The sequence below is a fragment of the Aythya marila genome (assembly GCF_965140915.1).
Source record: "Aythya marila genome assembly, chromosome: 16".
NCBI lineage: Eukaryota > Metazoa > Chordata > Aves > Anseriformes > Anatidae > Aythya > Aythya marila.
Window position 1 is genome coordinate 951999 of NC_139057.1, and position 20872 is coordinate 972870.

The 20872-nt window shown below is 50.5% G+C and overlaps 1 protein-coding gene across 1 annotated transcript; it reads right to left on the reverse strand.

Moving 5' to 3' along the window:
* Positions 1 to 5546: 5546 nt before the first annotated feature.
* TM9SF4 (transmembrane 9 superfamily member 4) lies at positions 5547 to 20794 on the reverse strand. Its single transcript, XM_082773224.1, has 18 exons — positions 20696 to 20794; positions 17244 to 17357; positions 15610 to 15709; positions 15032 to 15200; positions 14824 to 14953; positions 13475 to 13598; positions 12985 to 13103; positions 12682 to 12793; positions 12109 to 12179; positions 11397 to 11529; positions 10747 to 10828; positions 10566 to 10641; positions 10155 to 10238; positions 9804 to 9979; positions 9413 to 9476; positions 8718 to 8837; positions 8079 to 8168; positions 5547 to 7683 (listed from the first exon to the last, which is right to left on the reverse strand). Exons 1-18 carry the CDS (start codon positions 20777 to 20779, stop codon positions 7534 to 7536), a joined length of 1998 nt encoding a protein of 665 aa, XP_082629350.1. The 5' UTR covers positions 20780 to 20794; the 3' UTR covers positions 5547 to 7533.
* Between the last annotated feature and the right edge of the window lie 78 nt (positions 20795 to 20872).

Genomic DNA, 20872 nt, shown 5'->3' on the forward strand with positions numbered 1-20872 from the left:
AGGATTAGCAGAGTTACGCGATGCCATCGCACACCTTCTTCTTCTTCCCCTTCCGAGTATTCAGCTTTCTTGCTTTTTGCCTGCATTGTACTCTCAACAGATGTCATCACTGGAATTCCTTTAGCAGCGGTAGCTAAACTTAGAGCCAGGCATCTTTTTCCTCCCAGTAGTCTGTCAAAGAATAAATGGAATTCATTTCACTATTATTTGCATGTGTGATTTGCTTTCCACAGCCACCCTAACGATCGGACTTGCAGAAACATTTGTTAATTAAATGAAAGTTGAAACCAGCAAGGGGAGCGTGTTTGCAGACAGCGTGCACAAGCTGATACCAGATATTTACACTGGAAACTGGAGTCAAAGTTTCTGTTGCACAGCAGAGCCTAGCACTTGCAAAGAGTTTCTCAGCCAGTCTAAAACTACCGCGTCTGTTTGCACCTGAAAGCGTCTCCTTCCACCTGAAGTACTGAGGAATTATTTACTGAAGCTGATCGGTGAATATCTTTTAGCTGATTGTAACAAAAGACTACGACAAGCTAAGATATGCCACTTAAATCTGAATTCTTTAGGAGGCGTGTACTGAGCTGTTAGAAAAATCAGAAGTCAGCTCAGACAAGCTCTTGCTAGTGCTAGTTGTAGGTAGAGTGCAGCATCGTGCTTGCCACGCCGTGAGGATGTCCGGGCTGTGCTGCAGCAAGCAATTGCTCTGGTTGTGCACAGGATATTTGTGAGGGAATGGCTCCCGTTAAGATAGTTACCTGGTGATAAAAAGTTTCAGCCCAGAAAGTTTTTTTTTCTTTTAAATCAAGGTTTAGGGAGGTTTAAGTTAACGTCCTGCTTTCTCCCATAACATTGTGGTTAACAGGGAGTGAGAGACTGCAGGGAAAAAGGTGAATGTGAAGTGTTCCTTAACCAGAGACCCAGAGCATCGGTGTCAGCGACCGCAGCACCAAGCCTTAGGGTTACAGAGCCGCGTTCAGCAGGCAGCTGAGGACAGCGGGTACGGGGCTGCAGGTGCTGGGTACCTTTGCAAGTCAAACAGGACAGACACAAATTAAGCCATCTGGAGAGGCACAAAATGTTTTGATAGAAGAGAGAAGTTTTTAAAGCAATATTTTCAGAGAGACTGAATAAATATAGGAGACGGCAAGCTAGGTGGGGTCTTACGCTGAAATAGGGCAGCGGGGACTCAGCAGGATTTGAGGCACTGAGCACCAGGTGTAGGAGAGGAAAACTCTGAATGGCTCTGTCAGAAATGCTGAGTCTCGTCTGCAATAAACACTGTGCCAGCAGACTTCTCATTCTCTTAGCCTACTAAGTGCAAGACAGACTGCAAAGATGCAGAGCATTTTAAATGCTAAATGGGCTTCAGGGGGAGTGCCCCTGGACCCTCCCATTGTGTTGTCTTTATTCCAGGCACGTCTGTAGCAGAAAGGTGTCAACAGATTGAGCCCGAGAGGAGCAACTACAGCAAATAATTGGCCAGAAGGGCTTAGTTAAGTAAAGAAATATTCTGAAATATTCTGGAGTGTGGCTGACGAGGGTTCAAGACCTGCAGGCACCGTGCAGATGCCTGAGATACAATTAGAGAGCACAAGGCTGTGAAAGGACAGGACGTGACACAAACGCCAGCAATTACAAATCAGAACGTCCCTCGGGTATCAAAAAGGCACGGACACGGTGTCCCACTGAAATAGGAACAATTCCAGCTCCTTCATCAGAAAACACGCAGGACAAGCCACTTCTGGGGCAGCGCAGGGTTAACTCACCTAGCCAGCCCTTCCCGGGCTCAGATTTCTGGAGCTGTGTGAAAGTCTGAAGATCTTTTTCCCCATGGGATTACAGCTTGCTCAAAATCCATTTGTATGAAGGAACAACATGTTAACTTGCATTTGTTTCCACTGAATTTCACTTGACAGAATGTCCACGTACGGCGTTTTGACAGATCCTGTTCAGCTGTCTCACAATAGCGCCTGCTCTTTAGCCTTCGTGTTGAAAAATGTTGTCACTTCAATGGGAATCCCTTTTTTCCCTCTGGTAGATTGATGATTTCAGTACTTTTGTTGGGAGCTCAGCTCTTTGTTCTTTAATTCCTTCCTTGCTGACAGGTGAATAGCAGCTGCCTGGAAGATTTCCTGCAGTTCGCCGTTAAAAATCCCTATTTCCTTTCTCTGACATTGCATCACTTTTGCTATCTGCAAAGAATAATCCCACAGAGGCATTTTCTACCGCCTGCAATTAAAATTTTTACAAAGAAATCTTCAAAGATGCTCCCCCCATCACCCTACCTTCCTGCTTATCCTCTCTAATCCTGGCTACTCAGCCTCACTGAATTCTCCCTTGGGTGCCTATTTTTCAGCTAATTGCTTGCCCGAGCCCAGCAGACTGCCACCAGTGCACGGCTCCGAGCAGAAGGGCTCGAACAGAACCACTTCGTTAAAACTTCACGGGTTTTCATCTTTTTCCAAAATTTGTTTCATTTTTTGTTACTCATTTCTTCCCATGTGATCTGCACCCAGCGCCGCACGCTTGCACAGACCACGCACCGCTGAGCGCTTCGGACCTCAGGAGCAGGTCAAGCAAAATTCTTCCTGGGTCTGATTTTGCAATGACCAAATAGATCGTTTTCTGCTTTTTACAAATCACATGCTGGAATTAAATTTGCTTTCCCATTGAAAGCACGCTTTGTTTCCATGTGTACAGGTGCCTTCTGCGTGTTTCTGTGCCTTCTGCATCATCTGCGCTGGGTGCTCGCAGCTGAAGCTGGGGCTCCAATAATTCCCTCCAGCAGTGCCTGAACACCAGCACACGCAAAGAACTCGTGTGGCATGGAGGTACCTTCCGTCAGGCTGGAGCTCACTGCGACAAGGAAAGTTAAACACTGCAAAGAAAGAACAGGGAATTTGGAATCCATTTTTTTTTTTTTTTTTTTTTTTTTTACTGCCGTTAAAGGTTAGCTCATCATTTTCAGTTAGGGGAACAATCCTCAACAGGAAAACATCTCGTTAACAACACCCCCCAGCCTCCTTTTCTAAGTTACCCTCACCTTCACTCTCGCCCTCTATTTCACATCCCGCGTCTCTCTCTGAAACTACTATGCAAACAGACAGCCAGGGCCGATGGATAACGTACTGGGACGAAAGAAAAGCTCCACGTAAAGCCCACGGGACAGGAATAGCTGCCACGTGTCACTCAGCACATGGGCCTGGTGAAAAGCTCCCACACAGGTGCCTGCCCCAGCTGCCTCTTTTCCTTCACAGCTCACTGTCCTGTGCTGGAAGGTAACACCTGAGCTGCTGCTTTCCGTGCGGGCAGAGCTGGCCCTGGGCAGCTGCAGTTACTGCTGCTGGAAGCCTGGCCTGAGTTTCTGACTCCTCCTTGCCCTACTGAGTGCCTAAGCCTTGATTTTTTCTTGTGCTAGTGTTCCTTAATACCTAGAAACTATTTTTAGAAAGCTTCTTTTGTAATACTTGTACTGGCATTTTACTTGAATGAGGATATTGGACAAAAAAAAAAAAAAAGTAGAGACGTCTGCCTTCGAAGCAGTCACGAGAGGGAACCTGTGGAAGCCACGAGGATTCACCCCGGGAAGCTGTCACACAACGAAACTGCTGCTGGAGGAGAAGCTGCTGCGGGGCCCTCACAGCTGCATCCCGCTGAGAATCCTGGCCCAAAAGGGCAGCACCACTTCTGCTCCTGCCACAAGCCGAGGGCAGCACCTGATCCGGAGCCTGCAGAGGTCCTGCTGTAAGGTGGGGGCTTGGGATTTCTCAGCCCTGGCGGCTGATGGCAGGGGTTCAGCTCCTTTCCCTGCAGCTGCAGCCCGTGCCAGCCCCAGTACCTGACCTCTTCCTGCAGCTACAGCTGGCAGAGCCAGAGCTTCCCCTCGTTAAAGCGTGAGTGGTTTTCTAAAAATAAACTTTCTAGCACTTTTACACACGTTGAATAACCTCGTAATGGAGTATTTTGGGGGCTATAAACAAGGTTTTTAAATCGTAAAAATATGAAGTGCCATTAGGAAATGTACAATTCGCAGCTAAAGTTAGCTCTTTCCTTGTCTTGCAAAATGAACTTCAAATTGGAAGTTTTTTTAATAAGGAAGGTGTTCATTAAAAGCATTTGAATTACTCGCCTTGAGTGTTGTTTTGGAGGGGAATGGGGTTTTTGGTTGGCCTGTTTTAAAGTAAAGACAGAATCACAAAACAAGTCGAAGGCCCAGCTTCCTACCTGTATCCACACAGACTTCTGAATCTCTTCCGAGCAGAGCAGAGCACCAGGGAAGGACAGGGATCCTGCCTGGGACACAGCAACAGCCAGTGCCGTTATCTGGTGTCAAGGAGAAAAACGTCAGCCAGGAACTTTGGTGCCCTGCACAAGGGCAAGAGACCCAGCACCAAAACTTAGAGCTGAAGCCACGACCACCTCACTGACACCGGCTGCAGAGGCTTTTTGACAGAGACAAAAAAAAGGATTCTGCCCTCGCAGAAATCTCTTTTCAGGACGTGGTTTAAAAGCTGACAGTCATTTTCACTGCTCACATGCTTTTCTGGGTACGATTTCATTTTTGTTCTTAATGCAGCCTGGCAAAGCGCTGCTGCCTTCATTGTGCTCGGTCTCAGCCCAGGAGGAAATGGCACACTTCGGTCTGCTTCAAAATGAAAAACGAGCTCGGCACAGATCGTCCTGCTGGTGGAGCTGAAGTCTTCCTTCACCCTTTTTAAGGGTGGAATTGACTGCTCCGATGATTTTTGATTAAAAATTTAAGCTATTTCCCCACCGGCCTTGGCAGCTGATCAGTGTCATGGACCTCCAGCAGCCACCAGCAGCCCCATAACGTGCCCCCAGCCAGAGCTGCTCGCGCCCCATCGCTCTGCTGGGCAAAAATCCCAAGGGAGCTCGCTGCCCCTCCTGCTCCCACCACCTCTGAAGGGAGCTGTGCCCACAAACGCCCCACGGAGCAGAAACACACAAGGGCTCGTGGTAAAGACACCGAGCTGAGAGCTAACAGTGGAGGGGCACCTTCCGACAGCGCAGCACAGCTCCAGAACGGAGCAGGGAACGTGGCTCCCTCAGCTGTAGGCTCACAACGGGAGGGATGTGAGCAGGGAAGGCGTTTCCCTCAGCTGTAGGCTCCCAGCCCCACTGCTCCAAAGCCCCACGGAGCTGCCACGCATGCTGCCAGCCCTCGGCAGTCCCCTCGTGGTGCTCCAGCCCTTGGTGCTGCGCGAGTCGAGCCGCGCGTTGCACGCCGAGAGAACCGAGTTGCCTAAAGCCTTCCTCCCGCACAGCACACGACAGCCAGGAACAAATCAAAATGCCTCGACCGGCGGCGTTTTAATCACAACACACAGCAGAATACAGGACATGCCACACTGGGAGAAGCTTCAGTGCTCCATCAAGTTTACCAGGAGAAAAATAATCAGGGAAGAAACTGGAACGTGCTCCAGGCTCTGCTTCTGACTGAAGCCACACAAAGACCACAGAGGTGCCACGGCAGGCTAAACGTTACGAGAAGAAAATCAAAGAGGTGGCTTGGGAGAACCCAGAACAGGACAATGGCAGATTTATTTACAGTAGGGCACAAAGAATACATACATTAATTAAAAATTACAAAGAATACAGAGAAAACACTCCGGGGGAAAGGAGAGAAATCAATGCTGGCTGAGCCTCTCCATGGGTGGGGATAGCAAAAAAAAAACAAAAAACCAAAAAACAAAAAATCTCAAAGATCTTAAATCAGACCCGACGCAGTACTCCACAGCACAGTTGGCTCGTGCATCCCCTGCTCTCTTTTTTCCATCCTTGATTCCTGGCTGATCAGACTTTGGCATGGCGCATGGCTGAGGAAGTTATTAGGCAAGGCCAGAAAGACTTGGGGCTGAGGAGGAATCAAACCATCCGTGAAGCCAGCTCCCTGCAGGGAGCAAGGCCATCAGTACGAGACACAGGTCCCTGTGCGGACCCACCGGAAACTCTTACAGCAAATTTGGATTAAAACAGCCCCAAATCCCTCAAGTGCATGCATCAGTGCTGGTAACAGGGAGGGCTTGGGACAGCTGTGTTGGAATGGTGTCACCTGGGACAGCCGGTCACCTGGAGGCCTCATTTCTTACTACAGGAAGAAGCAAAACCAGATTTTTTTTTTTTTTTTTATAGATCTCATAAACCACCACACCTCTGCCCTGTAGCCCTGACTGAATCCAGCCACTCTGGGGATGGAGGGAGCCTTCACTGCAACGTGGAAGTTTTTAACTGGTAAACATCATAAATGACCAACATAAAACTTCAAACCTCGCTTAAAAAGATCTTCCCAGGGGCTTATTCAGGCATCAAGCCACAGAAAAAGAGGAGCCTGCTGCAGAAGAGCCCACACTGGCTGCCCAGGGGACTTAGACCGTATTGTGGAGAACAAAATACAGCTGAGGGGGCGTGAACTTCTGTTCCCTGGAGGTAGAGAATCTAAGAGAGGAGAAAAGAGCAGCAAGAGCAGCTGGGTAACAGGGCAGGCAGTGAGGCAGCCCGCTTCTGGCAATGGGAGGACTCCTTGGGGCCTCTCCCTGTCCCCAGCCCCTTCTGCACGGCCGCAGCCGAGGCCCAACACTGCATCAGGTTGCTTGGCACTAACGCAACGGCGGCGCCGACTTCAGGCTTCCCAGAACCGTGGGGTTCCCAGGAAGGAAGGAAGCCAGCCCCGTTTCCTCACCCAGCAGGAGGAGAGCTGTGGACACCACAAGCCCCGGCCGTTCCCCCACGCATCCTTCCAGCGGCGCGTTCCAGCACCCAGCGCGACCGCACGCTTCCAGCAGGACGCTGCGTCCCGCTGCGCCTCCCGAAAGAGGAAATCCCACCCTCCCATGCTGTCCAAGGCCAGAAGCTGGGAGAAATGATGCTGAGGGTTGCAGTTCTCCAGCTCTCTCACGGTGAAATTGCACTTCCTAGGCTCCGAAGGGCACCTCCATCGAGCTGTAAACAAGCTGATGCCAGGACTTCTGCAGCGAGAGCACGCCAGACCCATGCTGGGTGAGCCTTTAGGATCCTTTTTGTTTTGCCACAGTCAAGTTCCCTCTTCTGCGCAGACGTGAAGGCAGGAAAGAAATCCAGTCTGATACTTGTCTGAAGAGTCTCCCTGAATCCTAGAGCACCCTAGGGGCTGGAAGAAAATGCTTTCACAAGTGTTTCCACTGCTGTCTTAAATCCATTCATCATCAACATAAAAAAAAAAAAAGATGAATTAGCAAAAAGGGGTTTGCTTATACAGAGGGATATTTCTCTGCTAAAAAACTCCCTCAAATCTGGAACAGGATAATAAAGTTAAAATGTAAGGTATCTACAGGCCCCTTTTCCCCCCAGAAGTAGCCCAGAATCCATGTACACTGTGCCAAAAGTTACATTCCAAAATGAGGAGTTATTTATTTCTCTTGTCACTCTCCCACTGGATTTTGTTTCCTTAAAAGAACTGGGAGAAGATGTCTCCTTCGCTCCCGGGAGGACGTGTATTCGGAGGTGTCTGCTTTCTGCTGGCTCTGTGCATCTTCAGTCTATTTTCACTGCGGCGTAAATCTTCCGGACAAACATGTAGGCTGCATAGAAGCCAATGGTGCCAGTGAGGAGCCAGAAGGACAGGACCATAAGGGCGGTGTAGCCGAAGTACAGTAAGGAGGGAATGAACTCAACAATATCCAGCTAAAACAGAAGAGGAGTTAACAATAAGTGAAATCATGTTCAGAGGTAGCACGAATCAGCTCCCACACCAGCCAACATCCTCTCCAAGGGGCATTCAGAGTAGGAGCAACCCCCTCTGCTCAGTGCATTACTGTTCAGCTGAGAAGTCCCCTTCAAGAGAGGGGCTGGGGACCACTGCTGCTAACTGATCGCTCCACACAGGTGCCCCAGGCAGGGGCTTCAGGTCCTTAAATCCTCCTTCCTGTTTTGGAAATGCCATCAGCACAGCTGGCTGCTCAGCTGCCTTGTGCTAGCACAGGGACGGACTCGCACTGGGCAGCCCTGCCATTTCCTTCCCCGGATCCAACAATCTCTCCTAGAAAAGTCTCACTTTGATACGAGAGGGGTGACAATACCTTGTTCACAAAGTAGAAGATGGCATAGATGAGCACATAGAAGGCAGATCCTCCAGACACCAAGAAGGTCCTCCACCACCAGCGGTAATCCTGACAGGGTAAAAAGCCTCAGCATTAATTCCACAGGCTTCTCTTTTCTGCATCACCACTTCCACTGGCTCAGGGGAGCTGTGAACTTTTTGGGACTGGGAGAGCATCACCCATTTTCCTTCAAAGGAAAACCACAGTTTGGGCATGGGGAGCTACTTTGTCACAGAATTATTTCCAAACAAGGACAGAAAACTGACAGTGAAACATGCCAGGTCAGCATCACAGCACTTGCTACCAGAGACCATGGCTCAGCCTTTGGCCCCGCATTTCTCTTCAGACATAGATGGAATTAAATGGTTTCTTTGGAAAGAGAGGTCAGCTCAAAATACTCTGCTCCCAGCAAAATTGCCTGCATGAAACCACAGTTCCCAGCCTAGATGTCAAGTAGCTTCAACTCTCCTTAAAGTCTAGAGGTGTAAAGAACAATCACACCCACAAATCTGGGCCGTGCTAGATTTTTTGCCAAGCAGCAGCAATAACGTGACCTGTGCTTTGTCAGGAACGAGCGTGCACCCTGAGCTACTGAAACTATGACAAGGGAAACCTCACCTCAGCACAAAGCTGGAAGTACACCATGACAATGCTGATTTGTGAGCAGGATACCACCAGGATTATAAACACCAGGAAGAGAAAGCCAAAAAGGTAATAGAACTGGTTCTCCCAGATTGCCTGAAACAAAGACACAGCAAAAAAATGTTTCCACGCTTCTGTAATCAATTGGCAAATGTGAGACTTACTTCTTCCAGCTAATGTAAGAAAAAAAAATGAGGTACCCTCAGCCCCATAGAGATGAGGTTCAAGTGAATTTCCCAAATGGACTGGGTTGCAAAAAGATACCCAAAGACAGCTGTGAGGTAGCTTGCTCACTCCCCTTCATTCTCCTAGCAATGGAGCAGCAAATTCCTCCATGTCCACAGAAGGGTGAGAAATAAGCAGCTGAACATCTTAAGGTCGGGTTCCCTCCTTGACATAATGTTACAGTGAGCTTTATCTTCAGCACCATCCTTCAAAAGAAGGTTCTGCAGACATCTGCAGGTATTTTCAGCCATAAGACTGTCTGCAGAGACCCACAGCCCAGCTCTCTCTAGGAACAACACTGAAAGACCCGGAGGGAACCTGTCAGCCCCTCCAATAAGGACAGGAGTATGAAATCGGTCCAGGTGGGTTCTCCCTCCCTTTCAGAGCCATACTGGCTTTGGCACGAGAGGAATCCTATTCAAGAATGAAGTGGGTTAAATGCTTACACTGAAAATGAAGAACAGTTCAATGAACATAGCTCCGAAAGGCAGAATACCAGCCATGAGAATCCTGCAGAGCAAGAAAGAGAAACTGTAAGCAGCACAGCATAACTGTCTGGCCATTAGAAGCTCCCTGTAACCACCCAGAGCACTCCTAACAGAAGCTCTACAGCTCCAGATTGCTAGAATAAGTTTCATGCAGTAAATGACACAGCTGCTCCTGTTGTTGGGCACATTAAATACGTCAAGATTGAGTCTCTGATACTGCATTACTCAAGAAAACACCTCTGTGACCTGGCTGTGCCCAGACACCAGCAGAAAGGTGACGGTCAGCAGCCTAAGAGAACTGAGGGGATGGGGCTTAACTCACCACATTTCCTAGACACTCATCACTCACCCGACAAATTTGTTCATATACCACCTCTGCTCCGGGATCTGCCTGGGAATCTGGTTGGTCCGCACGGGATTGTCATACGGCTGCTTGCGAAACCCGAAGTAGTACCCCAGGTAGACCAAGGGCAAAGAGATCCCAAACCACATGCAGAGCAAGGCCACCATGGTAGGGAAAGGCACCTGGAATCACACGGAGTCATAAAAAATCAAGTTCATCTGCCCTGGAGACTGAACTCACTGACCAGCCCAACTCACTGCACTGGCACCCACATGAGAGAGGTGCTGTGAAACTCCCCAACAGCCCAGTCACCCGCCTCCCACTCCAGCAGGCTCCCAGGATGGAGGAGGTACCTACCGCTCCAGAGGAGTGTTTCCCCCAGATGAAGCAGTTCAGGACAAAGCAGATACCGAAAACGACACCCGGATACAAGGTAGCTGTCTGCAAGAGCAAACGCAGGGTAAGAGAAAACACGGAACATTAACCAGATGCTTCTTTTAATGAGTCCACTGCTGGGACAAAGCACACATGGAGAAAGCATCCCTTCTGCTCCCGCAGCAGATGAGGATCTCAGGCAACCCTCTTGCTTTGCAGCACTACATGCTCTGGTGTTTACCCTTTCATGTAAAGCTACGAGGACTCAACCCACAGAGAATCTCTGCAGGTCCAGCCAGCGTGCACCCAGCCACCCACAAATTCATGGGGAAATTAACCCCAGACCTTGCCATCGTCAACCTGGACAGGCAGCACAGAACACCAAAAACTCACACAAAAGGCTCCCTTCTTCCACCGATGTCCTTTCAGAGTCCGGTATAAGCGGCCAGCGAAGAACCCACCAAATACCCTGGACAGAAACAAGCCAAGACAAAGAAAATGAGCTTTCGTTGCTGGGGAAAGGGAGGGCAGGTGGAGGCAGGACAGTTCAGTTGTGGAAAGCAGTGACACCTACCCCATGAACATGAAGAGGAAGCAGGCAGTAGTCATCAGTGCACCCCGGCTAGAAGGTGACAGCATCCCCAGCATGGCAACAACTGCGGAGGGAAACCAGGACAGAGCACAATGGCTCTGATGCACACGTGCCAGCCTGCACCTGGAGGCCAGGGGCCACCCCACAGGCTGAATGCAGCCGCCTGGGATCGCCGCCTCCTGCACAGACCTCATTTCCTTCAAAGCATAACATAACGCACCCACAGCCTCCAGCACTGGCCAGAGAGAAAGTCACAGCTTTGCTCTCAAGCTACAGACCATGCTTTAGCCTCACTGCCCAGAGATTTGAGCAGGTGCAGCTCAGAAGGCAAAGCGCACGTGCAAATGTCTCTCAGCCCATTACCACCCGGTGCTTGTTTCTGCAGAATCCCTGCCTCTCATATCTTGATTACAGAAAATACAAACTCAAAAAGCATCTCTCAAGCTGAAGGCATCTATCTAGAAACTCAGAAATGCTGAGCACAGGGTACAGCCTCCATCAGGAAGCAGACTCATGTGACTTCACTCAAGCTAAGGTGAGCCTAGACTGAAGCTGCAGTTTGGAGCTGCAAACACCCCTGAGCACTGCTCCTCTTCTTGTTACGGCCACTCCATGCAACACGTGCCACTTACAGATGACGATCAGGATCATACAGAAGAGCTGAATTCCAGAACCCAGGAGGGAACTGAGGATCATGGGATACTGTGGAGGCCTGAAGACATCTCCGTGCACAAGTTTCCAACCAGATTCCTCCATGGTATCTTCCTGCAGCAACAAGAAAAGAAGGTATTTAAATATGGTTTAGCAGTGGAAATAACGGTCCCATCACAGCCACCCCAAGAGGCTAATTTTCTTGTACTAGTTCTACAGATTCCTATCATTTAGTTAACAAACTTCTTTTCTCTTGCACTTCAGTCAGTTAAGACCTGAACTGCCAGTGCCAGGACACGTTTATGGATTTGTCAGCAGCCATTACCTAGGTACAAAGGCATCTGTACTGGCAATTTGCTGTTGTATACAGAGTGGCAAAGGCTATCACAGAACCACATCATGGAACAGTTTGAAAGAACCTTTAAGGATCAGCTGCCTCACCCCCCTGCTATAGGCAGGGACATCTTTCGTTAGATCAGGTTCCTCAGGGCCCCATCCTGACTCTGAATACTTCCAGTGATGGGAAGCATCCTGAGAGCACATTACAGAACCACCTCTCCAATCTTCAGGGTTCAAAGAAAAATGGGAGGCAAGGTGGGAAGAGATACTACAGCCACATCTTCAAAGCAAATCCCTGCTCATCTCTGCTTCCCTCCCTCTGTGATCCCAGCCCCAAGAACAAACACATCATACAATGTCATCTTCTTTGTTGTAGTTGGCAATGTCCTTCCGGAGGGTGCGGATGATGATCATGCTGAGAATACCTGAAAACAAGTACAGGTTAGCTCAGAGGCTCCTGTGTGGCCCTGCTGCTCTCGTGCTGTGCCACCACACTCATCCCACCAACACACAGCTCTGGCTAGGAGAGGAAGTCTTAAATCATTACTCTTCTCCCCCAGCTTACAGCAAAAACAGAAACAAAGCCCCAGGGAGTAGGGAAGGCAAAATTCCAGCATGAACATGGCTCTGTGGCTTTCCTGGTTTTGCTTTTTTGTTTGTTTTGCCTTTTTTTTTTTTTCTTTCTTTAACACATGAACGATTCTACTCCCCCAGCGACCCCAGTCAGAGCACAAAAGCGGGTAGCAGCCTGACCCCACAGGGTACTGCCCAAACCAGGAGGTTTTATACATGTTAATGCTCATTTCCTGCCCTTTCCAAACAGGTTCAGCCGTGGACACTTCCTCCTTGAGCTACAGGCAACTGAGGCTTCCAGACAATTCCCTGCACTTACAGTAAAGCCTTTTTCAGCCCACACATCTCACTCACCCGAAAGGAAAAAGACGACCACAACGGAGTTGATGATGGAAAACCAGTGGATCTGCACATCGCTCATGGTCAGGTAGGTGTCCCAGCGGGAGGCCCATTTAATGTCGCTTTCCTGAAAGAACAGCACGGTGTGAGCAGGAGCCCTTTGGACACCCCAGGAGCTATCATTGCCCCGGGTCTTCTCACACCAGCACCTTCCCAATGTCTTCCACAACAGCCGTGACAAATACCTGGAGCACGAACTGCCAGCCCGTGCCAGGCAGGGGCAGTTAGCTGCCAGCCAGCTCCCCACTACTTCCTCACCTCCCAGTGGACAGAGTACGTGAAGAGCATCTGGTTCTCCTTAGAGGGATCAATTTCCTGAGGGGCAGAGCCTGTGGCTTCAGGTAAGGTGCACATCCCCTTCTCATCAGCCTTCAAGTCTGTAACAGAAAACAAGGCACACACTAGGTCAGACCTTCCCTGAGGCACCACCTCTCCCGCTGATCAGCCTGGCCCCAAGTTCAAGGCACTGTGCCACTATTCCTCCAAATACTGCAGGGCAAACATTCATTCCTTTCCCAGCTGCTCTGCAGTTTGCAAAACTGTTCTTCCAATCAGCAGTGAACAGCATAAACAAATTTTAAGGAAAGATATTATTGTTACAGCTAATATTGTTCTTACAGTTCAGACCCCCTCCTTTCCGTGCCCTGAGGCAAGGAAGTAACAACTGGCACTGGTACATCGGCATGTGTTCAACACTTAGCCTGCAAGACATTCTTTTCCCTTGCTCCCCTCCCTAAAAGTCACTCACCTTCTTGTTTTATACTCTGGGGAATCACTTCAAAGCGCACAACCCTGTAGGTGGGCTCCTGGTTTTCTTCCACATCCTCTCTGTGGTAGTAAAGGATGAAGGAGAGGTGGTTGTGCAGGTAGAACTAAAACAGATTGACATTAAATATAACGTTAGCCACCCGAGAGAGGAACGAGCAAAGTTTAGAAGCAACTGGAGAAAGCAGTTTCAGTGCAGAAAAGGGAAGACTCCCACTGTTCCCAGATACATTGTGCCATAGGGCGAGATCAAGCTCACACTGCCAAGTTTAAAAGAACAAGAGGAGAGAACACAGGTATTGAAGAGGTGGCACCTCAAACACTCCCAGCATCAGTGACGAGGTCCCAGTCTATTTCTGGCCCAGACAATACCGTTCCATTGAGATCCATCTCAACCTTGCACTCAGGGGAGACTTCAGTGGCAAATAAACCACAGAATTTATGTTGGAAGGACCTCAGTAGCTACAACCTCGAGTTTCCTGCTTGCTTTTTTCTAACAGATAAATATTAATCAGCCTGCTGGTGCTCACAGCTGCCCTAAGCTTGTACTTTCATAAAGCTCTTACATCACCTACGGCAGGAACAAAGTCCAGCAGCTCTCTCTGCAGGCACAGAAAGTTCATTCACCCGTAAGAACTTATACCCAAGCAATCAGAGCCGTGTGTGCAACTGAACTGACTATGTTAAGAAGATAAATCAGTTATGTTAAATACAGTCAATCTTTAAGGCACACCATTTAAAAAAAAATACCTGCAGGAATACACATGCTAAATTTCCATTTGCAAACTTAAGAAGCTTCTTCTAGATGGTTACAAACAGGATATTTTTTTTTCTTTTTACAATTTGCCAGTGCTTTTACTTTCTAATATCCCATACCCTTTGCTCCCCTTTGGTAATTAGGTTTCTTTCACCCACAAGCAATTGCTCTGCACTGAAGGAATTCAGATTGCTACCTTCCAAATCAAACTTCCCGCCACATTCCAATCTACTAATAAATGTTAGAATAAACACTAATAAATACTGCAGTTGTTTTTTTTTAAATAAAAGGTGCTCCAAGATTGTTAAAGATCAGCCAGGCTTTGACACCTTTGGTCTACTGCGGGGAAACCACTCCACAGGTACATCCAAAGCCTTATGGCAATTCCATGTTGTTTTACCAGCATTCCAGCACCTGCCCTCATTCTCTTCCGTTAGAATACCTCTTGTATTTCTATTCTATACAAAAATGTTGATTGCATTTGTAACCCTGATGCTCTCTGGTGGATTTCCAACGCTCTGAGAGACTCCCACCACTCCTCTACAGACCCCTCAAGCAGCACCCAGATTCTCTACCTTGTTACCGTCCATAAACCCAAGCCTGTATCCATGCTCGAACTGCACATCCTTCTCCTTCTTCTTTTCCTCTTCCTCACGATTGGAATAAAACTCCAGCCGTGTGGCCACAGGGAGGTTATCAGCAATGCTGAAAGCACATATTTCAGATCAAATTTGTCCACAGCACAGAATCCCCAGACACAAACCCCTGCTCCAGGTGACTCACAGGTGGACGTAGTAATCCTCCCTGATCCGCTCGGCGATCAGCTTGCTCTGCTCCACGGTCAGAGTGACCGGCTTGTTGGGAAAGTTGCAAAGAACTTCACATTTCTTCTCCACGTTCATGGAAACCTGGAAAGGTGTATTTACAATTCGATCCCCCCGGAGAACCTCACCTGGAAAACAGGAGAATAGGAGCAGGGTTTAAGGCTGCCAGGCTTCCTGCCACTGATCCTGCCACCCGGTTTGCAGAGCACTGTACAGTTTGGGTCATGAGAGCAAGTCTGCTTCGTTACCACAGATGCAAAGAAAAAATTGGAGGGTAGCTGACTTTGTTGGAAGTACCAAGCACTACGTATGACTGGTTAACTGCTCCCTCCTTCAAATAAGTTGTTTCCTTTTTCCAGCATACAGACATCCCAGTTTGCAAACTGCCAGCGTATAAAGAAATAGAGGGAGCAGGCTCTCCACAAACAGTGTATTAGAGAGGATGCTTGCAATTCCTTTTCCTCCTTTAGATATAATCCCAGCTCGTGAGCAGCAGCCCGTTTGTTGCTGGGAGCATGCTGTTCAGAGGATACGTACCGAGATTCTCAGCCTTGTACGTTATCTTGGTGGGCTGGCAGAAGGGCAACGAGTAGTACTCATACGGTAACTGCGTTCGTGAGCTGGTGAGCTTCACAGCCTGGAGGGAGAAAGGAAGGATTATCCCCATGACAGGGCTCAGTTTCCTGCCCTCTGGTAAACACACCTCTCAGAAGTTCACTTTTGTAAGAAAGGAGACAGATATTCCTCCTGCACAGTTCCTAGTCACACATTCTCTACCCTAGGACTTTGGGTGGCATTTCAATCACAGAGAAACCCTTGAAGAAAGAAGCATGGCAGATTTCTTTTTATTTTTACAAGTTTTTTGACTCGGTGAAGTCCCACAAAACAACAAAGAGCTTGAAATAGATTCAAGAATCAAATTTCATATGAGACTGTAGTTATTTCCTAAAAAAATAAAATTAAAAAAAAATAATCATATTTCACTAGACCTAGAGGTCTGGCCTCCAGCTACACAAAGAGTTGCGCAATTTTTGTCACTGGAAGAAAAGCCAGAGGGCCACCAGATTGGGAAGACAAAGGGCAGTGACAAAACCCAAACGTTTCTGGAGAGTTCCCACAAATCACACGGCACAAGGGAAGCGCAGACAGACACCACGATGGCCAAGGCCACAGTTGCTCAGAAAAACAGGAGTGTTTTGTAGTGCAGCCAAGCTCCTTTATTGGAAGAGCCGCTGGCAAGCACGCTGACTTGCCTTATCACTTGAAGAAGCATTTGGCTGATGAAATCCCTCTGAGACCAGCCCCTCCAATACCCCCTCTTCCAGGAAGCTCACTGTAGCCACAGGCAAATCGCATTTGCTTAAAAATAGCCAAGGTCTGGCAGCCTGCAGCCAGAGAGCAAGTTGTGTTGGGCTTCACGTGGGAGCATCAAACCTCAGCAGCCCCAAGGGTGCTGGATTTTGCTGAGACAAGAGGCCACAGCTTTAGAAAAATAAATGAAAAGGGCTATAAATTGCTGCTGTCTGGAAGCGAGGCCTGGCTTCCTCCTGCACAGAAGCAGTGGTTCCATCATTGACTACCAGCAACGTTGTAGGGGAACAGCTCCGCAGCAAGCCTGGGCTGGAAGGTCCCAACACTCAAGGACAAATGCCTGCTCCTGGAAAGGGCTTAGCATGGATTCCACTTGACTTGAAGACCTTCCATGTGCAAACTGGGTAGAAGAGAGCACTGAAAAAGTCTGACTCGACTGCTGCTTTACCCTACCATCCTCAGGCTCATCCTCCATGAGCATTTTGGGAGCCAGTACGGTGCCCGAAAAAAAAAATCTGGTTAAATTTGCTTCAAAAGTGCAGAAAGAGCACGCTCTGTGGCCAAACAGAGCAACAACTTGAGGACTTTGGGGCAATTGCTGAAGGGATTCGGTAGAAGAAATCAGAAACAAGAAAGAGAATCATGCTGGGAATTGCAGGGTGAGGTGACAACAGTGAGCACTTGTGGGTTGCTTATCCCCAACACCCTACATGAAGGTAAAAAAGAGAAATAATCTGCACCAAAATTTAGTAACAGGATCGATCCCAAAGTTTGACTTGCCTGTCCCAGGTAGCTATGCTGATATAAACAAGGAATAAAAAACTACACAAAACAAACAACCAGATCCAGGTTCCTCCCACCTTTATTTCCACAGGATCATTCCGATGGAAGTTGATAGGAGCCACACCAGGCACATAGAAAGAATCTGTACCACGAAGCCACAACAGCAAGACCAGCAAACACCTTAGCCTTTCCTGCAAGGAGAAGAAATATTAACATACTTTTATATTAACACTAAAATATAGATCTATATAATACTAAAATAGCAAAATAAACACCAGAGAAATATTAGATGTGGGAAAGAACACTGAAAGCATTAACCCCAGACGTTACAAAACCTGTAAGGCCGACAGATTAAAAGCCCAAATTCAGGAAAGCTTTCTTCACTTCGTTTTGTGACTCTCACTGGGTCACTTTCCACTCTGCCTGGTTCTTCACCCGCACTCAGGAAAGCTCTGGCTTTGCTGAGCTGCAGGGAAGATGCGTTTAGCTGTAACGTTTCACTCTGCAGGCTGTCATCTGATTTCTCTACTCCCACCCACCCAGCACACTCATGAGGAGCGGCACAACCCCGTGGAGAACTGGGCACCAAGCCTGGCACGGGATTACCCTGCCCAGCAGCAGCTCTGGGGCTGCCCCACACCGCTGCCCGTGGGGTGGTTCGGCAGGGGCTGGGCACGTCGCCTCTCCTTCCATCCCACTCTTTTCTCCCTGCCCCTCTGGGCCACAACACAGCTCAGCGTCAGGGAAAAAGGAGCTTGCAGGATGGCAAAAACGAGGACAGAGCTTTGGAAGGCGCTCAGAGCCACACGGGCATGTGGAAGATGAAGTTTGCGATGACACCTCTGGCAGAAATCAGGCTCTCCGCACGCAGATGACGATGACTCAGGCAGCACCGAGCAGCAGAAAAGGCAAAGAGGGGGACTGTGGAGAGCGCTGCCAAGAAAAAACATTTGGTGACAAGAAACGGGAACACGGCTACGCAACAGGTGGGGCCGAGTTTTGAAAGTGAAATTCGAAGGAACGTTTCCAACGAGGGCTCCTCTGCAGCCAGCTCTGCCTGGCAGGGCACGTGCGGGGAGAAGCTCGGAGCCTTCCCGAGCAGGATCTGAGCTCCCAGACTGACGGACGAGCTGCTCCTCCAGCAGCCAGGGTGGCAACGCGGGCACGTGCCCAAACACCTGCACAGCTCCCGAGCCTCCCCCGGCAGTCGTTTCATTTCAGACGCCTGCAGGGCAGATCCTCTCCTGCGCAAGATCACAACTCGCAGCCCTGCTTTAGCTGAGTCCCAGAGCCCCGGTGAGGCGCAGACTTCAGACGGCAGGACGCTGCCTTCGTGGCCTTCCCCGACTCTGTACGGTTCAAAAAGCTTGCATGAAAAATCACTCAGGTGGCGGTCTTTATTCTAAGGTGCCAGGGAATTGTACAAGGAAGGAACAGGCAGCACAGCAGACACGCACAACTCCAGACCAGGACAGTCAACCCAGGGAAACGGCCGTGAGAGCAGCCAGCACCTCACCACAGGGCACCACACGAGCACGAGGCCACCCTCAGCAGCGACAGGCACTGCCTCATCCCATCGCATGAAATCCAGCCCTCCCGAAGCCTGGGGACCTCTATCAGTGCTGAAAACATGACGGGCAATCCCCTTCGAAAATCCATCCCTGTGATTAACTTTGGAAGGAAGCACTTCTCAGTCAGGGTGGTTTGACTCGAGCCTTCCTTGCGGCCGTTCTCTCAGTGTTTCTTGTCCTACGCACAGGCAGCAACAGCTCGCACAGAAACCCTTCCAAGAAGCTGTTCATTGATAATTATCAGACTCAGCATTTGCAAACAATTCCTGGACAGTTTCTTTGATTTATCTCATTAAGAAAGATTTAAAAATACTGCCTTTTTTTTTTTTCTTCTAAAGACTCACAGAAGCCTTACCAAACGCTGCCAAAAAAGCGGGGTTGTCACACTACACCCCAGCCGGACCCAGCAGGAGACACCCCCCCAGACACCTTTCAGTGACCACACACGTGCACAGTTTGCAGGCTCTGCCAGTGCCAGAGTCCGAATTCCAAAGTTTCCAAAGTTTCTCTAGGGGAAGGGGCAACCAGGAGCCCGAGGCACCCTGCCAAGGCACTTCAGCATCACCCAGTGCAGCCGGGTGCCCCTGCCTGGTTCCTGGCAGACGTTTTCTAGGTGCTGCCAACACAAAGAAGCCTTCGAGCAGCAAGATCCAGCCCCCTGCAGCCCGGTGACACGCCTGGCACTGTCTGGGCTGGCTCACTGGTTGATAATTCACCCCGGAAGGTGAGAACACAGCAAAGGATTTGCTTAACGGGAAGAAAAGGAAGCAGGAAGCAACAGCAGCGGACACGGTATGAATGAGATGCCAGATAAGGCTGCATCTCCTCCACAGAGGGCACAAGGTACAAACCGAGGGCTGCTAACTTTCGGTTTTGAGGAAAACCGGGGGGAAACGACCTGTGCACAGCCCCTCCGGGCAGATCCACAACGCCCTGAGGACTTCATCCAATTACCGAGACTTTTTGATATAAGATCAGAAAGGAACGAAGGGAATCACCCACTACTACAGGGCAGGAAACACCGACCCACAGACACCAGCACCCCAAGCTCCTCGATCAGCATCAGCTCGGTGATCAGGATGTTGGCTGGGCACAGGCAGCGCCCACCCCTTGCCCTGCCAGCCCGCCACCTCCCCACGGGCTGCCTCCTCAGGGCCGTTAGCACAGGCCCAGCTTTATTATTGCCTGCTGGCACTCAGAGGAGGCACTGAGAGGCTCTGGGAAGGAGCCAGGCGCTGCTTTCACACCCATCTCTCAGAGCCCCTTTGACGCCAGCAGGGCTGCGAGCAGCCTCTGCCCCTCGTATGACAGCAGGACACCGGGAGATCCCCCGGAGAAACCCCTGCAGCTCTCGGAACGAGCTCGGGCCCTGCCTCCTCCCTGCCGGGGACAGATCCAGCACCGCGAAACGCTGCCCAAAACCGAGCACCCCACGCCCTGACCCCTCCGGTTCTCCCCGGGTTTCCCCTCCGGGACTCCCCGCAGCCCGGGGCCGGCCAGCAGCCCCCGTCCTCCCCCCGTAACCCCGCTCCTGAGGCGCCTCCTCCTCGGAAACCTCCCCCGGAGGCTCCGGGGCCGCTCGCTGCTCCCCGGGGCGCTGCCGCCGGGGCCTCCCCTACCGGGCACAACCCCGGGGCACGGCTCGGGACCGGCACCGGGGGTGGAGGAGCGAGAGGCCCGGCTGAGAAGCCGCAGCGGGCCGGGGCAGCCTCCCCCCGCGGTGCCCGGGGCCGCCCGCGGCCTCCCCGCCGAACCGGGCCTGGGCCGGGCCGGGGCCGCACCGGGAGGCTGCGAGGCCTCGGCCCGACCCCGGGCGCTGCGCCGGGGAACCGGCGGGGCTGCAACCGGCTCCGCGTCCCCGTCCCCGTCCCGTTCTGTCCGGTGCCTCCGGTCCCGGTTCTCGCCCCCCCCCCCCCCGTCCCGTCCCGGCCCCGCTCGGTGCCCGCCGCCCCGCTCACCATCGCCGCCGCCATCTTGGATCCACGTGTCGGCGCTGACGTCAGCGGAAGCGGCGAGCGGTTGGCTGCGGGGCCGGTTGCCATGGCGACAGCGGCCTCGGCGGGCCCGGCCCGGCCAGGCCCGGCCCGGCCTGGAGCCTCCAACAGCGGGGCCCGGCCCGGCGCTAACGGGAACGG